This window comes from Oryctolagus cuniculus, chromosome 3 (assembly GCF_964237555.1).
Source record: "Oryctolagus cuniculus chromosome 3, mOryCun1.1, whole genome shotgun sequence".
NCBI classification, from domain to species: domain Eukaryota; kingdom Metazoa; phylum Chordata; class Mammalia; order Lagomorpha; family Leporidae; genus Oryctolagus; species Oryctolagus cuniculus.
The window spans coordinates 94,200,575-94,224,169 of NC_091434.1; the positions used below are offsets into that span (position 1 = coordinate 94,200,575).

Consider the following 23,595-nt stretch of genomic DNA (forward strand, 5'->3'; position numbering starts at 1 on the left):
GAATTTTTTGAACTATATTTTTATATGGTATATATTTTATGGATATATGGTATGTATAGTAAAAACATGTATTATATCCCACATAAACATACAAGGGGTCTTCAAAATATACATGGAAAACAAGTATTTTGAAAAAACTACATGGATTTCAAAATTTTTGAAAAGTTCATGGAAAGCTGAATTAAAATGTAAATTATTTTGGTAAAAAATTTTGAAATCCATGTATACTATTCTTAAACATTACATGTGTATTATTACACACTTTTTTTACATAATTTGGTTTACACTATTCCATTTATTCTATCATTTTCTTTCCACTTAGCTTATTATAGAGGTCTTCCCATTTACTTAACTTACAAATCTAAATTTTACATGGTTGTTTTTAGTTCGTATCCTCACATACCACTGGTAGTTATTTAATTTTCTTATATTATTCCTAAATAAATCTCTTGTTTCTTTCAGTGGTCAGGAAAATGAGTCATGTAAACCTTTACACTGTATTATTCACTGCATTATTTCTTAATTAAAAGTGTGCTAGTGGCAATTAATTTGATACAGTCTAATTTTCCATCTTTTCTGAATATTTTTATACCTGCTATAAACTTAGTATTTAATGAAAATATGTATACATAAAGAATGGATGCATTTTGTCTATATCTGCTATAAACTTAGACTCCAATAAAAATGTACATACATACCTAAATAACATATACATTTTACCAATCAATATCTAAAATTAAAGAATACATTCAAGTTTTACAGAAAAGAAAGATGTATATAGCAAATATGCCTATTAATTAGAAAAACACACTTAGAACTCAAATAATTTTTTAACTGGCAAAGGTTAGCGGCAAAAAATAAAAAGCTGCTAAAGAAATGTTTTAAAGACTTCTTGATAACCTTTAAAACAATTTAACACTATGCTTAAAACATAAAAACTGGCCGGCGCCGCGGCTCACTAGGCTAATCCTCCGCCTTGCGGCGCCGGCACATCAGGTTCTAGTCCCAGTTGGGGCACCGGATTCTGTCCCAGTTGCCCCTCTTCCAGGCCAGCTCTCTGCTGTGGCCAGGGAGTGCAGTGGAGGATGGCCCAAGTGCTTGGGCCCTGCACCCCATGGGAGACCAGGAGAAGCACCTGGCTCCTGCCATCGGATCAGTGCGTTGCGCCGGCCGCAGCGCGCTGGCCGCGGTGGCCATTGGAGGGTGAACCAACGGCAAAGGAAGACCTTTCTCTCTGTCTCTCTCACTGTCCACTCTGCCTGTCAAAAAAAAAGAAAAAAAAAAAAAACTACAAACAGCAAGAGCAGTAACACAGAAAAGCAACGTAAGATTAAATTTAAGTATTACCTACATTCCTTTCACATCTAAGAGTAATGTACTAATAGCAATATACTGTTATGTTTTTATGCTGTAGTTTTCCAACCAACTGGATTGCAAAGTTACATCTGTCATAGACTGTATCAGGGCCAGTCCTGTGGTATAGCAAATAAAACTGCTACCTGTAACACGGGAATCCCATATGAACACCAGTTTGAGACACTGCTGCTCCTCTTCTGACCCAGTTCACTGCTAATGTAACTGGGAAATGCAGCAGAGGATGGCTAAAGTACTTGGGCCCTTATACTCACATGGGAGACCTAGAAGAGGCTCCAATCTCCTGGCTTCAGCCTGGCACAGCCCTGACCTTTGCAGCCATTTGCAGAGTGAATCAGTGGATGAAAGATCTCTCTCTCTCTGTAACTCTGCTTTTCAAATAAATAAAAAACAAATCTTTAAAAAAAAGAATATATTAATTTTAAAACAACTAAGATGGACTTCTTAAACTGAGATATATGCATTAATATAAGTTGTTAAGACTTCTATTATCCAAACAAATTGTTAAATCAAAATACTTTATTACTTCTGGTAGAAAAGCAAGCTTCCTTTTACACATCTATGAAAGAATTCAATGCTAACATTTCATAAGAGAAATATTCTCAAGAAGTGGTAGAATTAGGAAAGTCTAGTGATGCTTGTAGCTGGTATGAGTTTCTTGATATATAGTAGGCTTAATACTGTAGCTTTAATTGAAGTTTGAATATTGTAAACAGTTAGACGTCTGGCTCTGGCCTGCATTCTAATACCATCAGCAGAACAGGGATGGAAGCATAAACAAACCTTTTAACTAGATTACAGTCTCTAAAATGACCAAGAAATCCTTCAGCACAAACTCCAGTATAATAAATGTGGAAGGAAGAAAATGATTTCAGAACAATGCTTTAAAAATAACATTAAATTTCTGTTATTAAGGATGATTTTCTACATATTCTGATATTCTGATGCCATTTAATATTAATGATAAATTTTACATTTAACTTGCAAACAGAATTCCTTTTATTCTTACTCAGTAGCTGTGTTTTACATTGATATATCTTTTTTTTTTTTTAAGATTTATTTATTTTATTTGAAAGTCAGAGTTACACAGAGAGAGGAGTAGCAGAGAGAGAGAGGTCTTCCATCCGCTGGTTCACTCCTCAATTGGTCGCAACAGTCAGAGCTGTGCAAATCCAAAGCCAGAAGCCAGGAGCCTCCTCAGGATCCCCCACATGGGTGCAGGGGCCCAAGGACTTAGGCCATCTTCCACTGCTTTCCCAGGCCATCAGCAGGGAGCTGGATCGGAAGTTGAGCACCGGGATTCGAACCTGGTGCCCATATGGGTTACTGGCACTGCAGGCAGTGGCTTTACCTGCTTTGCAACAGCACTGGCCGCCCCGTTTCCCCCAATTATTGTTACATACAGTTTGAATTATTCTTTTTAGATGCTAATATTAAAAATGTACAGATTAGGTTAATTAACGGCCAACAGATTAGTAGATACTTCACAATGTGTGTTAAAAAATAGCTGTGAATATAAGAGTGAAACTAAATAGAATTTGGCACTTAATCTTAAAACATATTTTAGGTTTACTCCTAACTTGAGATAGAGTCACTAAATTAAAAAACAAATGTAGTACAGGAATATAAGTTTTAACATTAACACCTCACAGAAAAATTTCTTCTTAATGCTGGATTTTTGGTTGGTTGGCAAAAACAAACCAAACCAAAAATAAAAAAAAACTCAGTAAAACACAAATGTACAAATAATTGTTCTCCATTGTAGAATTGCTGACTAACTTACAAAACTTACCTGAGTCCTTCAAAACAGTATGTTCTAACAACTTACTCAGTATAACAAAAGTTAATTATAAGTTCTCTAAGAAAGGTTTTATAGGTCAACAGAAATAAAGACTCAAACAAAAATTTGCAACAACTCTGAATAAAGTATAAGTTTTAAACCATGTTCGCTATCATTAGCGATTTTCTTTTCCATTATCTATTATGTACAACTACATTTAGAAGACATATCTAAGTATGTTAACCCTGGATCCTCCTGGTCTCTTTCAGGAGTGATATCGACACATTATAACTTCTGAGATGTTTGAAATGGAAATGCTGAGTAGAATCTTCAGTTTTAATTGACTTAACTTTAAATTATCTACAGAAATTATTTGGGTCCAGAGATAAACTCTATCCTGCTCACTATTCAGATTGTTTTTGTTAGCAAGAAATCATTTGTAAAAAATTTTTGTCTTTGAAATATAATAGTATAATTTATAAAAGTACAATTTCTTTAGCATTTAAAAGTATTTCCAAAATCTGTGGGCCTCCAAGTTTATATGATGATAATCAGTACAAGCATATATAAATGAATGTGTATGTACTTGAGAACATTAAACTTACTTGATAAATAAAATACAAAAACAAATTTTTTTATTTCTCTTTTCTCCTAAAAAACAATGATGTAGACATCAATTCTGATTAGCTGGTTGAAAAACAGATTTTAATTTAGTAGCAATTTTAAGGAACAACTAACTATGGGGCAACTTAGTAATCTAGAGAATTCAACAAGTTGTCCACTCTTTTTTTTTTAAAGACTTATTTATTTATTTAAAAGTCAGAATTAGAGAGAGACAGAGACAGAGACAGAGATCTTCCTTCTGCTGGTTCACTCCCCAGATAGCTGTGAAGGCCATAGCTGGGCCAGGAAGAAGCCAGGAGCCAGAAGCTTCACCTAGTTCTCCCACGAGGGTGCAGGGACTGAAGCAGTTGGGCCATTCTCCACTGCTTTCCCAGGTTCATTACCAGGGAGCTGGATCAGAAGTGGAGCATCCAGGACTCAAACCAGTGCCCATGTGAGATGCTGACACTGCAGATGGCAGCTTAACCTGCTATGCCACAGCACTGGTCCCAAGTTGTTCGTTCTTATGCTAAAAACTATTTCTGGGGGCAAGCATTTAGCCTAGTGGTCAACATGTTAGTTAAGATATCTGTGTTCTGGGACTTGTGCTGTGGCTTAGCAGGTAAAGCCACTGCTTGTGATGCTGGCAATCCCATATGGGCAAGAGTTCACGTCTGAGCTGTTCCACTTCTGTTCCAGCTCCCTGCTACAGGCCTGGGAAAAGCAGCAGAAGAGAGCCCAAGTCTTTGGGTCCCTGAACCCCCGTGGGAGATCCGGGTGAAGCTCCTGGTTCAGTCCTGGCCTTTGTGGAATGAATCAATGAATGGAAGATCTCTCTCTGTCTCTTCCTAGCTCTCCATAACTCTTTCAAATAAATAAATAAGTGAATAAGTATATTTTTAAAAGATCCCTGTCTTTTATATCTGAATCACTGGGTATGATACCTTGGGTCTAGACTGCAGCTTCCTCTAGTGATAGTCCTAATTACTGAGTTTTTGCCTTCCACAAAGGAGACTCGGATTGAGTTCTCAGCCTGGTCTAGTCCCAGCCTGGTCCAGTCCTGGCCATTGTGATCAGAGATAGGAATTTTCTTTTTCTCTGCCTCTCAAATATTTTTTTAATTTTGATTTTCTGTAGTGCTAAAAATATATTAAACTTAATTCTATGTATGTAATATAATATGAGAAGGTTTTATGACAAGAGTCTAGAAGATAATGTGTACAAACACATCAAAGCACTAAACAGAATTCCCTTTTGTTTAGTGATTTTTCACTATCAACACATTTACATAAAAATTTTATAATAAATACTCATTGGGCCATATATTGTTGGATCCTCTAAACTTCATGTAACAGAACACTAAACCCAAATCTTTGCAATTTAAAGGAAATTCAGTATCTAGAAGGCCCAAACGTTATTTTTGTCATATAAAGTGAAGACTGACTTCATGCATACTTTAAGTTGCTGACTTGTCTACACCTACATTTCTTATAAAGACTGGGGATTACTGTTTGTTTTTCTGACTGTAAACCTTCAGAAATTTTCTTAACACGGTATCAATAAGCTATCAGGCCATAGTTTTACTAATGTTTCTCAAGCATAGGTTGACAAATACTCTTTACTATGACTGTGTCTTCAATTAGGAAGTGTCAAAGTTAATGTGTTAAAGTACTTTGCTGCTATATAATGACAAAATGCTGTTGCTTAGTAATCAGTTTCTGAATTTGTAACATGGGGAACATAATGAAAGTTCACAGGAGCACCCTAAGGACTGATTGGAATTGATGGGTAGTATTAAATGAAACTATGACTATAGTTATGACTATTTATAAAATAGAAATTTAGGAATGAATGTGAAAGAGATCAGAATTTACCACTCACAAATCTATTTGTGTTCCTAGTATACCACACTCACACAGCCACCCCTTCCTTTTTAAAAACTGTGAATCAACAGTATCCTAAAAGTTAAGACTTTAAGGAGGACAAATTTAATCCAGTACTTTTTCTCTCAACAAACATTTCTATTACATATGAAAGCCATGGCAAAGACTGAGATAAGATTTTTGAAACATTCATCTACTAAGAAACTTCCAAGTAATTTTCCTAAAGCTGAAGAAACCATACCAAAAATATTTAAAATCACTACAGATTTAGAACTAGTACTGGGAAGTTCTGTGTGAGAATCTTGGAGTAATTTATCCAAAATATAATAAAAACCCCAAAGCTCCTAAGTATTGCGCATTACCGCACAATAATTAAATCATGATGTTAGATTTGCATGATATATAGTAGAAAATATTTTAAAAGTCAAAATCAAAACATATAACGTCTTTCAATTCAACCATATAAGATTACCTGCTATATGAGGTAGGAAATTTACTTTTGAGAAGAAAGTTTAAGTTTGGAGAATTTGCATTTAGTGTTTTCGAAAAAGTAATGAATTAATTTAATAAAGAGTATAAATCATATTCAAATAATGGAATTATATATGGCTAGCAATAAAAATTCAGCAATGATAGCCACATGGACTTTATGGCTGTCCAAAATGAATAAACTCTATATAGAAGACAACCTTAAAATATAGCATTAAGTGGAAAATTTTGAAAAATATTTTTCTAACAAAATGCAGAAATATCCTACTTAACATATATCTTCCCACCTAACAGTATCCATTTAGTTAATATAAAATTCATTTAGCTAAAACACCAGAATAAAGATATGACAAATACACTTACAGACAATTAAGATATTCTTTCACATTAACCTATAACAACCACCCTTGTTTTCAAATACCTAGCACAATGCCTGATAGACATCATAGACTTTTAATGAATAGCTAAATACAATCTGTTTTGCACATACATTCAAAATCCAGACAAGTTTACAAAGGTACATAAGTTGGACAAAGGCTTTCTGGCTGACTTCATGGGGTCCCACTGATGACTAGGAGTAAATCTTCATATCCATAGAAAACTGGAAAGTTGATAACTGTCTGGGTAAGGATCAAAAAAACAAAGTCAGGGAAATGTGTTACCTAAATAACTGTTGCTTTATAGAGATGGTAATATTAGTCTAATCATTCCAATAACCCATTGCACTAGTAACTCAATGAAATGAAATTTCAGTGTACCCTAAACAATTACAAGTATATTTTTAAATGGATTTTCTAAATCATTGCTTATAGAAAATAACTCACTTTTTTATAAATTATATACTGTACAAGGATTACAAAGGAACATGTTTTTACTTCTTACTATGAGTGTTATGTTGTTAACAGTATTTAACTTGGTTGTTAATTAGAAAAAGAGAAAGCTACAGCAGAGATTAAAAAAAAATAAAAGGAAATTCTCATGAAAAGAATTTCATAATAGTGAAAATTATAGCAAGAAGGAAAAGAAAGGAATGCCACAAACAGAAATAAAGAAATTCAAACACATTAAACTCCAAAACTAGTATGTTTTATGACAAACAACCAGTAAGGCCTACTGTGTACTAGGCTTTGTCCTTAACTAGTTCATGTGGCAAGATTCACAAGTAAATATTTAAAATGCAACTTGAATTCTATTTCTTAATATATGTATATATACATACACACACACACAGACACACACACACACACACACACATATATATATATATCCTTAACACAAGACTAGTAAGTAAATTGAAGCACAGGGAGAAACATAAGCATTAGAGAAAGTTAAAATAATTTTTAAAATAGAACCATTAATAGTGAGTGAAATTATTACTTTTTAAAAAATCAGTGAAAATTACTGAATTATAGGCAGGCTTATGGCTTCAAAGCTATTTACCTTAATATTCTTCCACATAAAGCCCTAAAATGCTTGGGCCGGTGCCGTGGCTCAATAGGCTAATCCTCCACCTTGCGGCGCCGGCACACCGGGTTCTAGTCCCGGTCGGGGCGCCAGATTCTGTCCCGGTTGCCCCTTTTCCAGGCCAGCTCTCTGCTGCGGCCAGGGAGTGCAGTGGAGGATGGCCCAAGTCCTTGGTCCCTGCACCCCATGGGAAACCAGGAGAAGCACATGGCTCCTGCCATCGGATAAGCGCGGTGCGCCGGCTGTGGCGGCCACTGGAGGGTGAACCAAAGGCAAAGGAAGACCTTTCTCTCTGTCTCTCTCTCTCACTGTCCACTCTGCCTGTCAAAAAAAAAAAAAAAAGCCCTAAAATGCTATACACAGAAATCATACATGCTAGTTTTAAGCCTGACAAAGTAAATTGAGGTAGTGCAGCATAGTGTCAAGAGACCTGAATCCTCCAGACCTCCTCTGCCTACTTGCAGGCCTTGCAACCTTGGGGAAGTTCTTCAAGCTCCCTGAACTTCAGCAGTATGCAACATGAAGAGGTGGATAGGGGTAGGCATTTGGCCCAGCAGCTAAGATTTCACTTCGGACACCTGCATCCAGTACTGATGTGCATGGATTCCAGTCCTGGCTCCACTTCAGATTCTAGCTTCCTGCTAATGCACACTCTGGGAAGCAGCCAATGATGTCTCAAGAAGTAGGGTCCTGGCCACCCACATGGGAGCCTAGATTGAAGTCCAGGCTCCTGGCATTGTTTTGGCCCAGTCCTGCCATTATAGGAATCTGGGAAGTAAATCAGTGCATGCAAGATGTCCCCCCTCCGCCTCTCTGCCTTTCAAATATAAATAAATAAATAAATATTTAAAAAGAGCTGGGTCCATCTGACTTCTAAGATATCACCTAGTTGAAAAATCACCACACCAAAAATCCAGGTTTTAGTGCTTAAAAAATTAGCTGTAATAAAAAATATAATAAAAAGTTTCCAGCATAAATCATTATTCAATTTGGATAAAGTCTAGAATCTTCCAACAATCATAAAGGGTCATCTGGGGGAGCGGAGAAGGATAAGAAATGTTTTCAAAGAAAAACAGAAACAAAATAAGTAAAGGTATTTGAGTAAATTTTTATTCAGCTGCCTGCTGGGCAACTACCACTTCAATTATCTATACAATTCACTTACTTAAAATGTATTCTTCACTAAGTTCTACTTTCTATCTCTTATGTTAGGGTTAGAGGATAAGAAATCCTAGGTGGCCTGGAATAGTAGTATTGATGTTGGGAGAAAAATTTGAGCTGGCACAAATTTCCATTTAAGCATACCAATTATATCTCACAGTAAGGGAAGAAACTGTTCAAATTTCTAACAGAAAGAGGGAAATAAAGCCATAGTATTTATTGCTACACAGCTTTTTTCCTCCTGTGTGTAAATGTCTACTTTTGCACACAGTTTGTAATTAAAATTTTCCAGAACACGTTTCCACATATGCAATGCTTTTCTGTTATTAAAATGAGTATGTTATATCTTTCCTTTACCATGAGGAAAGTAAAAAAATTAAAAGTATTATCATGCCCTTATAATATTTGTCAAATATCTTTCTAGATTTATATTTCTTCAATCCTTTCTAGCTGATCAAATTGCTGTTTTCATATTGCCAGTCTGATCGCAAAATTGCTGCTTTACAGAGGAATATTTTTTGCTGACATAAATTATGGGATCAGAGATACCAATGCAGTTACAAAAAAAAAAAAAAAAGAGGGAGGGAGAGAAAGAGAGAGAAAAAAACGAGAGGTGGGGGAGAGGGAGAGAGAGAATGAATGTGTGCATCCATCTTCAAGGAAAAGATCAAGAAATATATGTATGAAACAAAATGCTAGTTTCCAATGTAAGCTCTGGTAAAAAGCCTACACCAGATAAAAATACTTTCCAGCATTTCTGAAATAAAATACAGCACTGAATGAAATTTGTTCACTAAGAACATACCATGTAAAAATGAACAGTGATTTTTATCAAAATTGCTAATTTAAAAACCTAAATGTGGATTTACCTTTCAGTTTATCTGAACTTCATGATTTCTTTGACTTATACAAACATTTTAAAAATCTGTCTCCTTTTACATATAGTGAGCAATTTGGTTCAGTACCCTGAGAGAAGAAAAACTCATCTCAATTTACAACACTAAAATAAATAATTCAGTTAAAACTAAAAGTGGTACCAATCCAGCAAACTATTGATGGAGAGGTCTGGCCTTCCATGAAGCCAGGCAACATGAAGTTTTCAATGAGGATTACTTGTTCAGACAAGTTACAAAGATTATAAAAATACTCAGATTAATTACAAAATAGTTCACATTCTCATCTTATGGAAAATAAATATCAGGAACATATGTGGGAAGAGACAATACCAGTGGCATTTAAACTTCAAGCATTCTGAGCTCCTAACTTTATACACTGATACATCAAACACACATTAACCAAAAAAGCCATAATACAAGTCAAAATCCAACCTAAGGCCTCTATGAACTAAAAATCTGAAATTTTCTATGCAAGTCAGACAAGATCAAAAAATGGAAAATTCAAACCCTAAAGCCAAAACCAATCAAGTCTTCCAATCCTGAAGTCAATATCCAAATCACATACAGGACCAAAAAGGGGGGAAACACTCAGGTCTACAAATGGATAAGCAGTTCCAATACAATTCAGATCCCGACATTTTCCCACTCAGAAACAAATGCAGTGGAGCTTTTCCTAGGAAAAGAGAAAAAAGCTCTCCCAATGAATTTTGTAAGTGACATCTAGAAAGTGTGCCTCTTTCTGTCTCTTTCCCTGGCGCCTCATTGGAGGAAGGAGGGGGTTGTTTTTGTATTCTCCCCCAGTGGAGCAAGACACAATCAGATGTTAGCTGGAGGAGAGAAACCACTTTTGACAACAGCAAATAAAAATAAAAGTGCCCTTCCTCCCCTGACAGGATGGACACCCCACCTCACACGCCCCTCCCCACTCCAACCCCTCCTTCACTCACCACCCCCCCAGCACCACCCCCTCCTCACCCCGGAGCGCCACTGCGTCTGTGGTTTGGTGCTACTGTTGCCCCGGAGTGAAAGTCAGAGCCAGAGGAAGGCAGTGAAGCCCCCACAGACACACTTACCTTTCCTGCCCCCCACTTTTGAGTGCCTTCCCTGGAGCTGTGGAGGATGACACAAAGGGTAATAAAGGGGGGGAGTGGAGGAGGAGGAGGCGAAGGAGGAGGAGGAGAGCTGGGGAAGTGGCTGCTCCTGGGTGTAGTGAGATGTCTCCAGCCAGGGCCAAGCAGCAGCAGCAGCAGCAGCAACAGCAGCAGCAACAGCAGCAACAGCAGCAGCAGCAGCAGCAGCAGCAGCAGTAGCAGCAGAGAAGGGTCTGTGTTGCTAAGAGGCTTTTGGTCTCTTTCTCTCCTCCTCTCACGGCCAAAGAGGAGGAGGGTGGAGGGGGCTCGAGAGGGAGGCGAGTGGAGGGGTGAGGGGGTAGGAGTCGTGGATGGGGATTTTCGAAGAAGAAGAAACTCCTTCTCCTTCTCTCTCTGGCTCAATCCCCCTCTCAGGGCTCGGGGCTGGAGGGTGGGGGAAGGAACTCAGTCGCCTTCCCCCAACCCCCCTCAATTCAAGGTTGAAGTGGGGTAAAATTAGTGTCCTGTCCCTTTAAAAATAGAAATAAAAGGTGCCCCCCCTCTGCCACTGCCTCTCTCTTCATCATCAGCTGCTGCTGCTGCTGGGGTCTCTCTGCTTGGGGGGGAGGGGGGGTTCGGGTAGAAGAGACTGGAGGCACTCACTGCGCATGTCACTCTCTGACGGGAGGCTGGTTGGTTGAAGGCAGGAGGAGGGGGAGGGGAGGAAATGAGATGTTTTCCCAGAAGGCTCCGAGGCGCTCACGACCCGGAAGACATTGTAGCAGGGGGTAGAGGGGCGGGGGCGGGAAGGAGGAGGAAGTCGCTTCTCTTTAACACCCCTAGCTCCCTCCTCCCTCCTAAGAGAAAGTGGAGGAACGGAAGTGGGCGTGGACGGAGGCCCAAGGAGGTCACGTGCTTGCTCTGGGGGCGTGCGGGCTAGGAGAGGCTGTGCGTGCGCGGGGCATGTCGGGAGTAATTGTTTTACCGTTGGCAGCTGCAGGTGGAGCCCAGTAGAGAACGCAGCGAGGCGGTCTTGGGAAGCGGTTCTTACAGTCGCGGGATCCCCGCTTTGTCCTGGTAAAGACACGCTTTCTTGCGCGAGGTAATATGGGGGTAGGCTGTCCTGACAAGGACGGTCAGGGGAGCGGGTGGCCAAAGGCAAACCGAAAAGGGGCGGATAGAAGGTTGGGGAGACCGAGAATGTGGGAAGTGGGAAGGCTTTTCTAGGCCGGGCAGGCCAGGACCAGTCGGGATCGTTCTCTCTCGTGACCTCACCATAAGCCTGTCTTTAAATCTCTGACTAGTAGCGGGAGTCCTGAGGACGCTTGGGCCTGCAGCGAGGTGCTGGGTGAGATGCACGCTGTCCGGGTTCGAGAGAAATGGGATCTCTGCCGCCTCGGCAGGTGACTGATGACTTTCACAGAGCAGGGAACCTAACCAGGGAGAGAGACAACCCCGGTGTGTGCATTTTGACTTGACCAGAGCATTGCATTTAAGTGGCTGTGCCCGCTTCTTTGCTGAGCTCGAAGCCTTCCCTGGGCGGCTTGCAGGTAGGAGCGGGTAGCGGACCCTGGAGTAGAATTTCTCTCCTTGTCTTCTGTTGTTGCCGCAACGAAAAGCCAGTGCTTGCTCTCAGAGGGATATGCAGTTGTGTAGTTGCTGATACTGAGTTTTATGGTTGATAGAGAAGGGTCATAGTCAAATTTTCTCTCCCAATACCGTGGATGATAGATTTTTTTAAAAGGTTGTTTATCTTACCTTTCTGTGGATACGTGCTTTATTTTAAGCTTTTGGTTTATCAGTTAAACGCTACCTGTTTTTGTTGGAAATAATGTTTATACCTTATAAGGGTTCAGCATTTTTTAAGAAAGGATTTGTAAAACTTTCATAGTGAAACTGCAATTTCTTTTTCACTTTCGTTTTATATTATCTTACTTTTAAAAAATCCCAATCTGCGTTTTCTTCTTTATAAAGATACTTTGAGGAATCATCACTTATGTATTTTTTTAAAACTACGAATTGAAAATTCCTCCCGTTTATTGTGTTGGTATTATTGATTGTGTGGTGTGACCTTTTTAGGGTACACTATGGAAGTCACAGATTACATACTGTAAAAGTTTGGGCCGTGGATCCTATTTTTGCATTATTGCTGAGTGCTTACTGCTCTCTATTTGTACAGTCATGTCAGATAGATTCAAAACTAGATTCCTTTGTACTGAAACTGAATATTTACCACAGTAGAAAAAGTACAAGGCAATTAATTTGCCTTAGAATTTTTAAATCTTTTTATGAAAAAATACTAAATATGCAGAAAAGTGTCACAAACATATGCATAGTATAATGTGTAACTAAAGTGAACTCTGTAATCACTACTAAAGTCAAGAACTAGAATATAAGTGGCACCAGAGGAGCACCTGTCATCCATTCATTCCTGACATCCCCCTTTGCACCTCAGAGGGTGACATTATCTTGATTTCTGTGGTAATAATTTTCCATGTTTCCTCCTAGTATTTTTTTAACCACATATGTCAGCATTCCAAACAATATACACTAGTTTTGCTTTTCTTTTTACTTTGTGAAAATTGACTTATATATCATTTTGTATGCTTTTTTCTCTGAGATTTAACTGTTAATGTTTATTGAACTTAACCTTGTTCAGATATTTTCATTGCTGTATGGTAATGTTTATAGTGTAACAGTACAATCTTTTTAGGAATAAGTGGAGTTAACTAGTCTAATTATTGGTGGACATTTGTATTGTGTTTCATTCTTAGCAGTTATGCACAGTGCCACAATGAATGTCCTTATACTTGTAGTATTCTTATCCTCATAACATGCATTTACATATATTTATCTTCAACATCACTTTGTTTAGTCAAACTTCTCTATCACTGGATATAGCAGTTTATATCCTCACAATAGTATATGATAGATCCCTTTATTTCTGCCATCCAACTAACAGTTGGATGTAGATTCTGAGGAATGTAGCTTTATGTTGTTTTAGTTTATACTGTTCTGGTTACTAATGATATTGAGCACTTTCTCAAAAACATTTTAGTTATTTAGGTGTCCCTTTTTTTGGAATTATCTCATTGTCTTTTTAGGTCTTTCCCAGTTTTATATGGGGTTTTCTGTTTTACTTAAAGATTTGTAGCAATATGGCAAATATCTTTTCTGTGCTTGGAGTATTACTCTCTTCCTAGATCATAGCTTTGTCTCCTTTTAGTCCATTATTGGTTTATATTCTGCTGATGTTGTTATTTGAATTTTATGTGTAGCCATGACTTCAGAAAGCAAGTTCTGCAGTTACCATACCCATTATAGTGCCAGTGGCTGCATGTGGATTTTGAGCATTTGAAATTTGGCTAGTGTGACAGTTTAGGTTGTGATGTTTGTAAATGTAAAATAAATACCAGATTTCAAAGACTTAATATGACAACATTTAAAATATCTGTCCTTTTCATTTTGATTGCAAGTTGAGATTATAATTAATTTAACCTTGTTTTTTGAAATATAGTTGTTACAAAATGTCAAATTATTTTATGTATTTCTGTTGGCCAGCCCTATTTTCTGCCATCAGTGTTAGTTCTTAATATATTTACCCCCCTCTTTGTTCTTAATTCCTTCATTTATTTTGGGATCTTTCTGTTTTAATGTGAGTATACTCTTTAGAAATATCTAATTTTAAATATCCATCAGGGGCTAGCACTGTAGCTTAGTGGGTGAGGTTGCCACCTGTGGTGCTGGCATACCTTGTGGGCAGCAGTTGGAGTCCAGGCTGCTCCACTTCCATTCCAGCTCTCTGCTATGGCCTGGGAAAGCCCCTGACCCATATGGGAGACCTGGAAGAGGCTCTTGCCTCTCTGTAACTCTGCCTTTCAAATAAATAAGTAAATCTTAAAATATATATATGTATGTGTATATATATCCATTAGACATTCCATTCTGTTAGCCAATTCTCTTAAGTTTTTGCTTATCTTACAATGTCCTTGTTTTGCCTTAAATCTTTAGGAGTATATTGGGGATATTAAATTATACATTTGTGGTTATTTATTTTTTACTACCTTGAAGATAACACTCTCCCTATTTTGGTTTTTATTCTTTATTTTGAGAAGTCAGCTGTCAGGTTCTTGCTACTTTGAAGGGAATCTGTCTTTTAGCATATTTTGTTTGTCAAAGTTTTTTTTTTTTTTTTTTAAGATTTATTTATTTGAAAGTCAGGGTTACAGAAAAGGAGAGGCAGAGGCAGAGAGAGAAAGGTCTTCCATCCACTGGTTCACTCCCCAAATGGCCGCAACTGCCAGAGCTGGGCTGATCCGGTGCCAGGAGCCAAGAACTTCTGGGACTCTCACGTGGCTGCAGGAGCTCAGGATCTTGGGCCATCTTCCCCTGCTTTCCCAGGCTATGGTAGAGAGCTGGATCAGAAGTGGAGCAGCCGGGACTCGAACTGGCACCCATATGGGATGCTGGCACCACAGGCAGCGGCTTTACCTGCTATGCCACAGCGCCAGACCCCATAATTTTTCTTCTATTCCTCTAAGATGTTTTTGTGTTGGTATTCTTTTTCCTGCTTTGAGTTCACTGGGATTCTTAACTCATTCATCAGTATTTTTTAAAAATATTGGCCATGTCCATCTGTACTGTTTCTAGTTACCTGCTGAAAATGCCAGCTTTTATTGGCTTAGTGTTTGTAGTTCATTTATTGTCTATGCCAGATAACTGTAGTTTCTAAATTTTTGATAAATCTGTTTGTGCCGGCTCATTTTTGTGTCTATGTGTGTGTGTGTGCGTATGTGTGTGCATGCACACATATTGGTCTTCCAAGTATTGTATTAGAAAAGAATATATAGGGGCCAGCGCCTGCAGTGCCAGCATCCCATATGGATAGCGGTTTGAGTCCCGTCTGCTCCACTTCTTATCCAGCTCTCTGCTATGGCCCAAGTCCTTGGGCTCCTGCACCAGCATGGGAGACCGTGAAGAAGCTCCTGGCTCCTGGCTTCATATCAGGTCAGCTTGGGCTGTTGCGGTCAGTTGGAGAGTGACCCAGCAGGTGAAAATCCTCTCTCTCTCTGTATGAGTGTGTGTGTGTGTGTACCTCTTTCAAAGAAATAAATACGTCTTTTTCAAAAAAGATTATATAAGTCTATATGAGTCATAGTATAATAGTATCTTTTTTAAAAAATGCTTTATTTTTTTATTGGAAAGAGTTACACGGAGAGAGGAAGAAAAACAGAGAAAGATCTTCCATCCTTTGGTTCATTCCCCAATTGGCTATAATGGCTGGAGCTGCGCCAATCCAAAGCCAGGAGCCAGAGCTTCTTCCAGGTTTCCCACATGGGTGCAGGGGCCCAAGTCCTTGGGCCAACTTCTGCTATTTTCCCAGGCCATAGCAGAGAGCTGGATCAGAAGTAGAGCAGTTGGGACTTAACTGGCGCCCATATGGGATGCCGGCACTGCAGGCGGCAACTTTACCTGTTAAGCCACAGCACAGGCCCCAATAGTATCTTTCCTAAGAAGGTGCACTTTTCTCAGAAAGATACTTAGGGATGCTACCAATCTCAGGTCACTTGCTGGATTTTTAATATTTGGGATTCCTTCTGTTAACACACATAACAGTAAACAGATTTGAATTCATATTTCTACTTTACTTCCAATCTTCGTTTTGATGATGTTGCCCTTGAAGTCTCAACTTAAATTAGGCTGTGTTTTATCACAGTCTCCAACTGTGTTGTGAGGCCCTGTGTTTTGACTTTTTAAAATATCCTAGCAGAGTTTGTAGCAGCTCAGCCTTATTTCTCAGCCTTTTCTTTTGGGTAGACAAATGCTCTCGGAGCAGAAGTGAGAATGTAGTTTATTTCTGGTTTACTTTCTCCTAGATTTTGGCATGTAATTTCACACTGCCTTATTTCTTTCATCCTCACTTTGAAGGTTTTTGTTGTTGTTGTTGTCATCCTTAGCAGGAGTCTTGGTCCAGTTTGACAGTGCAATAAATGGCATACTCAACTCTCTTTCCTTTTTTTTTTCCTTAGATTTGGTTTTCAGATCTTTATGCTTCTAATCAAAATTTTATGATTAAACTTAACTCATATTTGTTTTATTTTTCTAAAATCATGTTAGCCTATTTAGTATAAGAAGTGAAGTTAATGAAAAGCTTACAGTTTCAAGGGTGGAAGAATCTAATATATTATTTAAGTTTCAAATACATCTGCATGTCTTAATAATAAAAATAGCTCTTTGTCACAGATTGAGTTCTTGAAAGTATTTCCTGTTGCATTTGCTCCATGGTGGACAAAATGACTGAGCCTTTATTCCCTTACTTTGCTTATTCCCATGAAGGGTGTGATGTTAGACAAAGTGGATTCCATGTCCTTCATTTCTCCCCACCACCACTATCACACACCACAAAGCAAACACATTTAGAAATTTTTGGCTGATTCCTTTGATATTAAAGTTTCAAATCTCTAAAAAGCATCTTAGATAGCTGCCTCTTTTTGTTTCAATTTCAGGCATTGTCAAATTACTACTGTGGACAGTGCACATTTAGATTATTTCCACTTACACTCCTTCCTCTTCTCACTGATGTGATAGTTTTTTGTAGATAACTTTTCTGTGTCTGTATAGTTTTAACATGCCATTAGTTGGGTCCTAGCTTGTCTGCTGGTTTTCAGCTTATCCTCTCCATGTATTCGGAAGTTCAAGTAATTTCTATTTAACCACCATTATGAAATTTCTCCTGGAACCTTTTGATCTGCTCCAGTTTAAGCCCTTTGCCTGATATGGTTGCCACTTGTACATCCTCCTATTGTGCATCCTGTTTCCTATATTTTGTGTAATCCTTTGTCTTCATTTTGATTCTTCAGTCTTCAATGGATTTCTGAGAAGCTTATGTTTTGACATGTTATATTTGTTTAAGTGTCTATTTCAAAGCAGCTGTAAGTTAGGCTGGATGTAGAATTATAAGTTGGAAGATTTTTGGGGGGATTATGAAAGAATTCTTAGCATCTGGTCAATCTGAAACCACTTTTATTTCAAATACTTTACATACTTTTATCTCCCCCTGGAAGCTTTTACATTCTGTTTATCTGAAGTTTATGGAATCTGCTTTTCTGTATTAAAGTTTTGAAATGTCACAGTAATATGATTTAATTCTATTTACCAAGCGTTTTATGAGTCCTTCAGTCTAGCAACTTACCTGTCAGCTCTGAGAAAGTTTCTGGTTTTTTTTTTTTTCTTTAATTTTCTCACTTCTGTGTATTTGATTTTGGAACTCTATTTACATGCTGTATTTCCTGGTCCTATTTCTTATCTGCCGTTTTCTTTATACTTTGTGGAATTTTACTTTACTTTTTCAGACCTTTGAGACTTTCACATTTGCTATTGTGTTTTTAATTTCTGAAAGCCATGTTTTTGGTGTGTTTTATTTTTGACGACATTCTGGTTTTTAATATCAATAGGAATTTAATTAAAGTTTTTAGAATTTTGTTTTGAAGTTTATTTCTCCATGCCTTCTCTATTTCCTCAAAGTTACTCTTTCTGTTAGTATGTTTTGGGTTTTTTATTTGTTTGTTTTTAAACTTTGAAGGCTTCTTCAGCTGAGTTTTGATCCCTGATTGTGTTCAAACTGATGTTAGGGGTGTTAGGAAGCTGTTTCAGGAGGCCAGTGCTGTGGTGCAGTGGGTTAAAGCCCTGGCCTGAAGTGCTGGCATCCCATATGGGCGCTGGTTCTAGTCCCGGCCACTCCTCTTCTCATCCAGCTCTCTACTATGGCCTGGGAAAGCAGTAGAAGATGGCCCAAGTCCTTGGGCCCTTTTACCAGTGTGGGAGACACAGAAGAAGCTCCTGGCTCCTGGCTTCGGATCGGTGCAGCTCCGGCCGTTGCGGCCATCTGGGGAGTGAACCATTGGATGGAAGACCTCTCTCTCTCTGTCTCTACCTCTCTCTATAACTCTTTCAGATAAATGAAATAAATCTTAAAGAAAAAATAAGAAATACCTAATTTTTTTTTTTAAAAAAAGAAAGCTGTTTCAGGACTTTGTGAACTAGCTGTAGATGCTTCTCATCATGGAACTATTTAACTGCAGCATTTTTTTTAAAAAAAAAAGATTTATTTATTTGAACATCAGAATTACACAGAGAGAGAAGGGAGAGGCAGAGAGAGGTCTTTCACCTGCTGGTTCATTCCCCCAATTGACCACAATGGCCAGAGCTGGGCTGGTCCAAAGTCAGGAGCCAGGAGCTTCTTCTGAGTCTCCCACGCCAGTGCAGGGGCCCAAGGACTTGGACCATATTCTGCTGGTTTCCCAGGCCATAGCAGAGTGCTGGAACGGAAGTGGAGCAGCCAGGTCTCGAACCTGTGCCCATATGAGATACCGATGCTGTGGCCTAGCAGGTAAAGCCACTGGCCACATTAACTGCAACATTTTTTAAGGGAGAAATCCTGATGTCAATATCTTTAGGTGTTTGAAAAACTTCCTCTAGGGCTGTTAAGATTGGTCTAAGAATTTTCTAATCTCCTGTCAGTGATTCTCCACTGGAACAGTTTGGCTCCCCAGGGGAAATTTGCCAGAGAAATGTTTTGTCTATAGGTAGGTTGCTACTGAAAACTAGTGGGTAGAAGCTGGGAATGCTGCAATGTGTAGGGCAGCTCTCATAATGAACAATTATCCAATGTAAAATATCAGTAGTGCCTATCTTGAGAAACCTTGCTCCAGGTGATAAAGCTGTCAATGTTCTCAGAACACATTGGAAGAAAAGAGCTTTAGAATTTCAACAGTCAATATATGAACACTTTTAATATTCTCCCTCTCAGTTTTTTAATATTTTTTTGTCTGTGGTACTCACACTTTCTGCTAAGTCTCCTGTTTTCCCAGTGTAAACTGTTTTTGTTTTAACCTATAAACAAAAAATGCCTTGTCTTCTGGGGACATGAAATAGAGGCTTCCCTTTAATTTAACGTAAACCATGTTAGATCTTTCAGGTGACAGATTTATCAATCAATTCTAGCCCAAATTAAAAGGCTAGTTATCAATGAACATGGTATTGCATGCTGATAATATTTGGACAGGATTGGCTAGTGAGACTGGTTACCTTGTGGTTTTTAGTACATGCATAAATAGGAAAATAAGGTACAAGTTGAAGATTATAAACTAGAAAATATATGAAATCTGGAATTGATGGTTTTTCCCATCCTTTTATTTCAGTTTTATTCAATTCCTGCACAAAATACTGACCTTCAAACACATTTATTGGAATTAGTACCTTTCCTTTCTTTTCTTTTTTTTTTTATTTATTTGACAGGTAGAGTTAGAGACAGTGAGAGAGAGACAGACAGAAAAGTCAGCCTTCTGTTGGTTTATTCCCCAAATGGCCACTACGGCCAGCACTGCACTGATCTAAAGCCAGGAGCCAGGTGCTTCCTCCTGGTCTCCCATGCAGGTGCAGAGGCCCAAGAACTTGGGTCATCCTCCACTGCCTTCCCAGGCCATAGCAGAGAGCTGGACTGGAAGATCAGCAGCCAGGACTAGACCCCAGCACCCATATGGGATGCTGTTGCTGCAGGCGGAGGATTAATCAAGTGAGCCAAGGCACCGGCCCTCCTTATTTCTTTTTACCTTTAAATCCGTATTTGCCCACCTGCCTCCTCCAGTGAAACATAATAAAATATTAATCCTGTACTACTTTCATGAGGAATAGGGAGATTGAGAATAGTATAAAGTTTAGACTTTTCAGCATTAATCTTGTGAGTCTGTTATCTTTTATTTTGCTACATACACATTTTAACTTCCTCCAAAATCTGTTTTCATATTTTACCATTTATAAAAATATATTTTTGTTTTTAATCTAGATAATCCATAAATTCAGTTTATGTTCCTGTCTTAAGATAATCACTTCCAGAGTTTGTGTATGTCTCTGTCATCTTATTTTTTAATAAGTAAATACCAAAAATGTTTCCCTAAAATTCTGGGTGTATCTAATAACCATTAGACTTATTGGAATATATAACACAAAAACTGTATTATCTCCATGTGTTGCAGCATCACCCTGCTATAATGTCTGACAACTTTTATGCTTTTAAAAATTTCCCTTAAAACTCATATATATTTGTGACATGTTATTTTCTTTTTATTTGAAAGGCAGAGAGAGAGAGACAGAGAGAGCTCTTCCATCAGCTGGTAAACTCCCTAAATGACCCCTACAGCCAGAGCTGGGCCATGTCAAGGCCTGAAGCCCAGACTCAGTTCAGGTTTGCCATATGAATGACAGGAACTTAAGATCTTAAACCATCATCTGCTGCCTCCCATGGGGAGTGTTAACAGGAAGAGGATCAGAATTGGATTAGCTGAGACAAACCAGCCACTATGATACGGGATACAGGTGTCCCAAGTGGGGACTTAACCACTGTACCACATGCCCACCACTTCTGACATATTTAAAAGTTAAAACAAATATCCTAATTAGCACACAGAAATTTATATAGTCAAATTAGTTATAAAAACAATACATATTTGGGCCGGCACTGTGATGCAGCAGGTTAACACCCTGGCCTGAAGTGCCGGCATCCCAACTGGGTGCTGGTTCAAGACCCGGCTGCTCCACTTCCAATCCAGCTCTCCGCTGTGGCCTGGGAAAGCAGTAGAAGATGGTCGAAGTCCTTGGGCCCCTGCACCCGTGTGGGAGACTCGGAAGAAGCTCCTGGCTACTGGCTTTGGATCGGCGCAGCTCAGGCCGTTGGGGCCAACTGGGGAGTGAACCATTGGATGGAAGACCTCTCTCTCTGCCTCTCCTCTCTCTGTGTAACTGACTTTCAAGTAAAATAAATAAATCTTTTTAAAAAATACATGTTTAGTGTAAAACTAACAGAAAAAGATGAGAATCACCTATAATTTCTGCTCCTATTAATATTAAGATACTTATACGTATAATTTTAGACTCTTAACTTTGTTCTTATATATTATCAGAGTGGTATCATATAGTTTTGTTGTTTACATTTAAAAGGAATAATATGTAGACACCATCTTTATATTAAAAACCTTTAAAGAATAATGGTATGATTATTTGCTTGAAATTGCCAAAAATTTCTTTCCCAACTTTTGAGAGTTATGTTTGTGGATAGTGCCATGATTGGTGTTGACAAAGGAAAATACAATATAAAAATTTTCTTACTTTGGTATTTAAATGCTCTTGAGGCCTCTGATTTCTTAAAAATAACAAATACACAAGAAATAGATGAATGAGTTTTAAAGCATTATTTTAGTAGCTAATATTTCCCTTGAATTATCTTTCATTGTTTTGCCAACATTGCTGTAGGGACACAATCTGCTAAGGCAGGTATTTCCCATACATTTTATTTTACTGATATTTGTGCCTCATTTTGTAGGTTGTCTGCCTTACTGGCTTGAAAGTAAGTAACTTTTGTACTTACATTTTTTTTTCACAAATCTCCCCTAAGATTGTGTAGATCACCTGGCTTTTTTACTGATTGTCATAAATAAGGGTGAAGTATTTTTCAGGCCTAGACTTCTACGCATATTTTGGATCTCAGCAGTTGACTGTGGGGCTGGCGCTGTGGCGTAGCAGGTAAAGCCACCATCTGCAGTGCCAGCATCCCATATGGGTGCCGGTTTGAGACCCGGCTGTTCTGCTTCTTTTCCGGCTCTGCTGTGGCCTGGGAAAGCCGTAGAAGATGGCCCAAGTCCTTGGGCCCCTGCACCTACGTGGGAGACCTGAGGGAAGCTCCTGGCTCCTGGCCTTGGGTTTGTGCAGCTCCTGCCATTTAGGCCAATTAGGGAGTGAACTGGCAGATGGAAGACCTCTCTCTATCTCTTGCTCTTTCTCCCTCTCCTTCTCTCTCTGACTTTCAAGTAAATCATAAAAAAAAAAAGTTGACTTTAAGTTTTGTTAAAAAAAAAAAAAAAAGAAAGCTATAATCCTAAAGCTGTACCTATGAAAATTGTATTCATTAAATAAAAGCTATCTTAAAAAAAATGTTGCCTGCCATGGAAAGTAAAACTTAGGCCTTTGATCCTACCTTCCCTCCATTGTCCTTCCTTTTTCCTTGCTTGTTTCTTTCCTTCCCATGATTGATGTGGTCTGTTCAGGTTTTTTAAAATTAATGGGCTTTTAAGAGGATTTTTAGGTTTAAAAATTCTCTAAATAAATGCTTTGAATAAGATAGGTTCATGAAAAATTGAGTAGAAAGTAGGAAGTTTTCATATGTCTCTGTTTTTCTTCCACTCAACCTCCTTTACTAATTATTAACTTAGTCTGGCCTATTACTAGCAGTATGCTAGTAATAGGTGTTGTGATATATTTGATATTAACAATTGCTAAACTGATGTTAACGTTATTATCAATAAGTCTAATTTTCTTTAGGGTTCAGCCTTCTTGTTGAATATTCCATGAGTGTTGGCAAATTTGAAATTACATAGATCTACCATTACAGTGTCAAACAAAATGGTTTCACTGCCCTTTGAAAATAAATCTCCTTTGTTCCACCATTCCTTCCTTCCCTTGAACTCTCGATATCCATTGGTCTTTTCACTCTTTGTCCTTTTGCCTTTCCAGAATCTCATATATTGAGTCATACAGTATGTAACTTCTTCAGTGTCTTTTTTTAACTTAGCAATATGCATCCATGCGTCTGTTTCCTCCATGTCTTTTCATAATTGATATTCCTTTTTTTAAAAAAAGATTAATTTATTTGAAAGGTGGAGTTGCTCTTTTGAATCAACATCTACCATGTTTGTTGCTATTTCTTTTCCCTATCTTTATTCTTAATTTTTTTCTGTATGTGTCCGCCGTTCTTTTCTGCTTTATCTGGTTTTCGTTATGCTTTTAATATGTTCAGTTTTTTCCTCACTCAGCCTATCATATTC

At 38.3% G+C, this 23,595-nt stretch overlaps 2 protein-coding genes across 23 annotated transcripts in view; one reads left to right on the forward strand and one right to left on the reverse strand.

Moving 5' to 3' along the window:
* MBD5 (methyl-CpG binding domain protein 5) overlaps window positions 1–11,487 on the reverse strand; it is a 494,793-nt gene extending 483,306 nt beyond the window's left edge. For 7 of the 14 annotated variants that reach the window (XM_070070953.1, XM_070070956.1, XM_070070955.1 and 4 more), the window contains exon 1: window positions 10,724–10,861. The gene's annotated coding sequence lies outside the window, so the exon portion shown is untranslated. Of the gene's footprint in view, window positions 1–10,723; window positions 10,863–11,383 lie in introns of those variants that run through there. The other 7 variants (XM_017342834.3, XM_017342833.3, XM_051849564.2 and 4 more) reach the window with 4 other exon arrangements.
* The window catches only part of ORC4 (origin recognition complex subunit 4), a 75,258-nt gene continuing 62,298 nt past the window's right edge, over window positions 10,636–23,595 (forward strand). The window contains exons 1-2 of one of the 9 annotated variants that reach the window (XM_017342836.3): window positions 10,636–10,781; window positions 11,715–11,822. Coding sequence is in view for 2 of the 9 variants with exons in the window: in XM_051849567.2 (XP_051705527.2) it covers window positions 10,770–10,972; window positions 11,715–11,797 (286 nt within the window). In the remaining 7 variants the exon portion in view is untranslated. Of the gene's footprint in view, window positions 10,973–11,498; window positions 11,823–12,036; window positions 12,124–23,595 lie in introns of those variants that run through there. The other 8 variants (XM_017342837.3, XM_051849567.2, XM_070070957.1 and 5 more) reach the window with 8 other exon arrangements.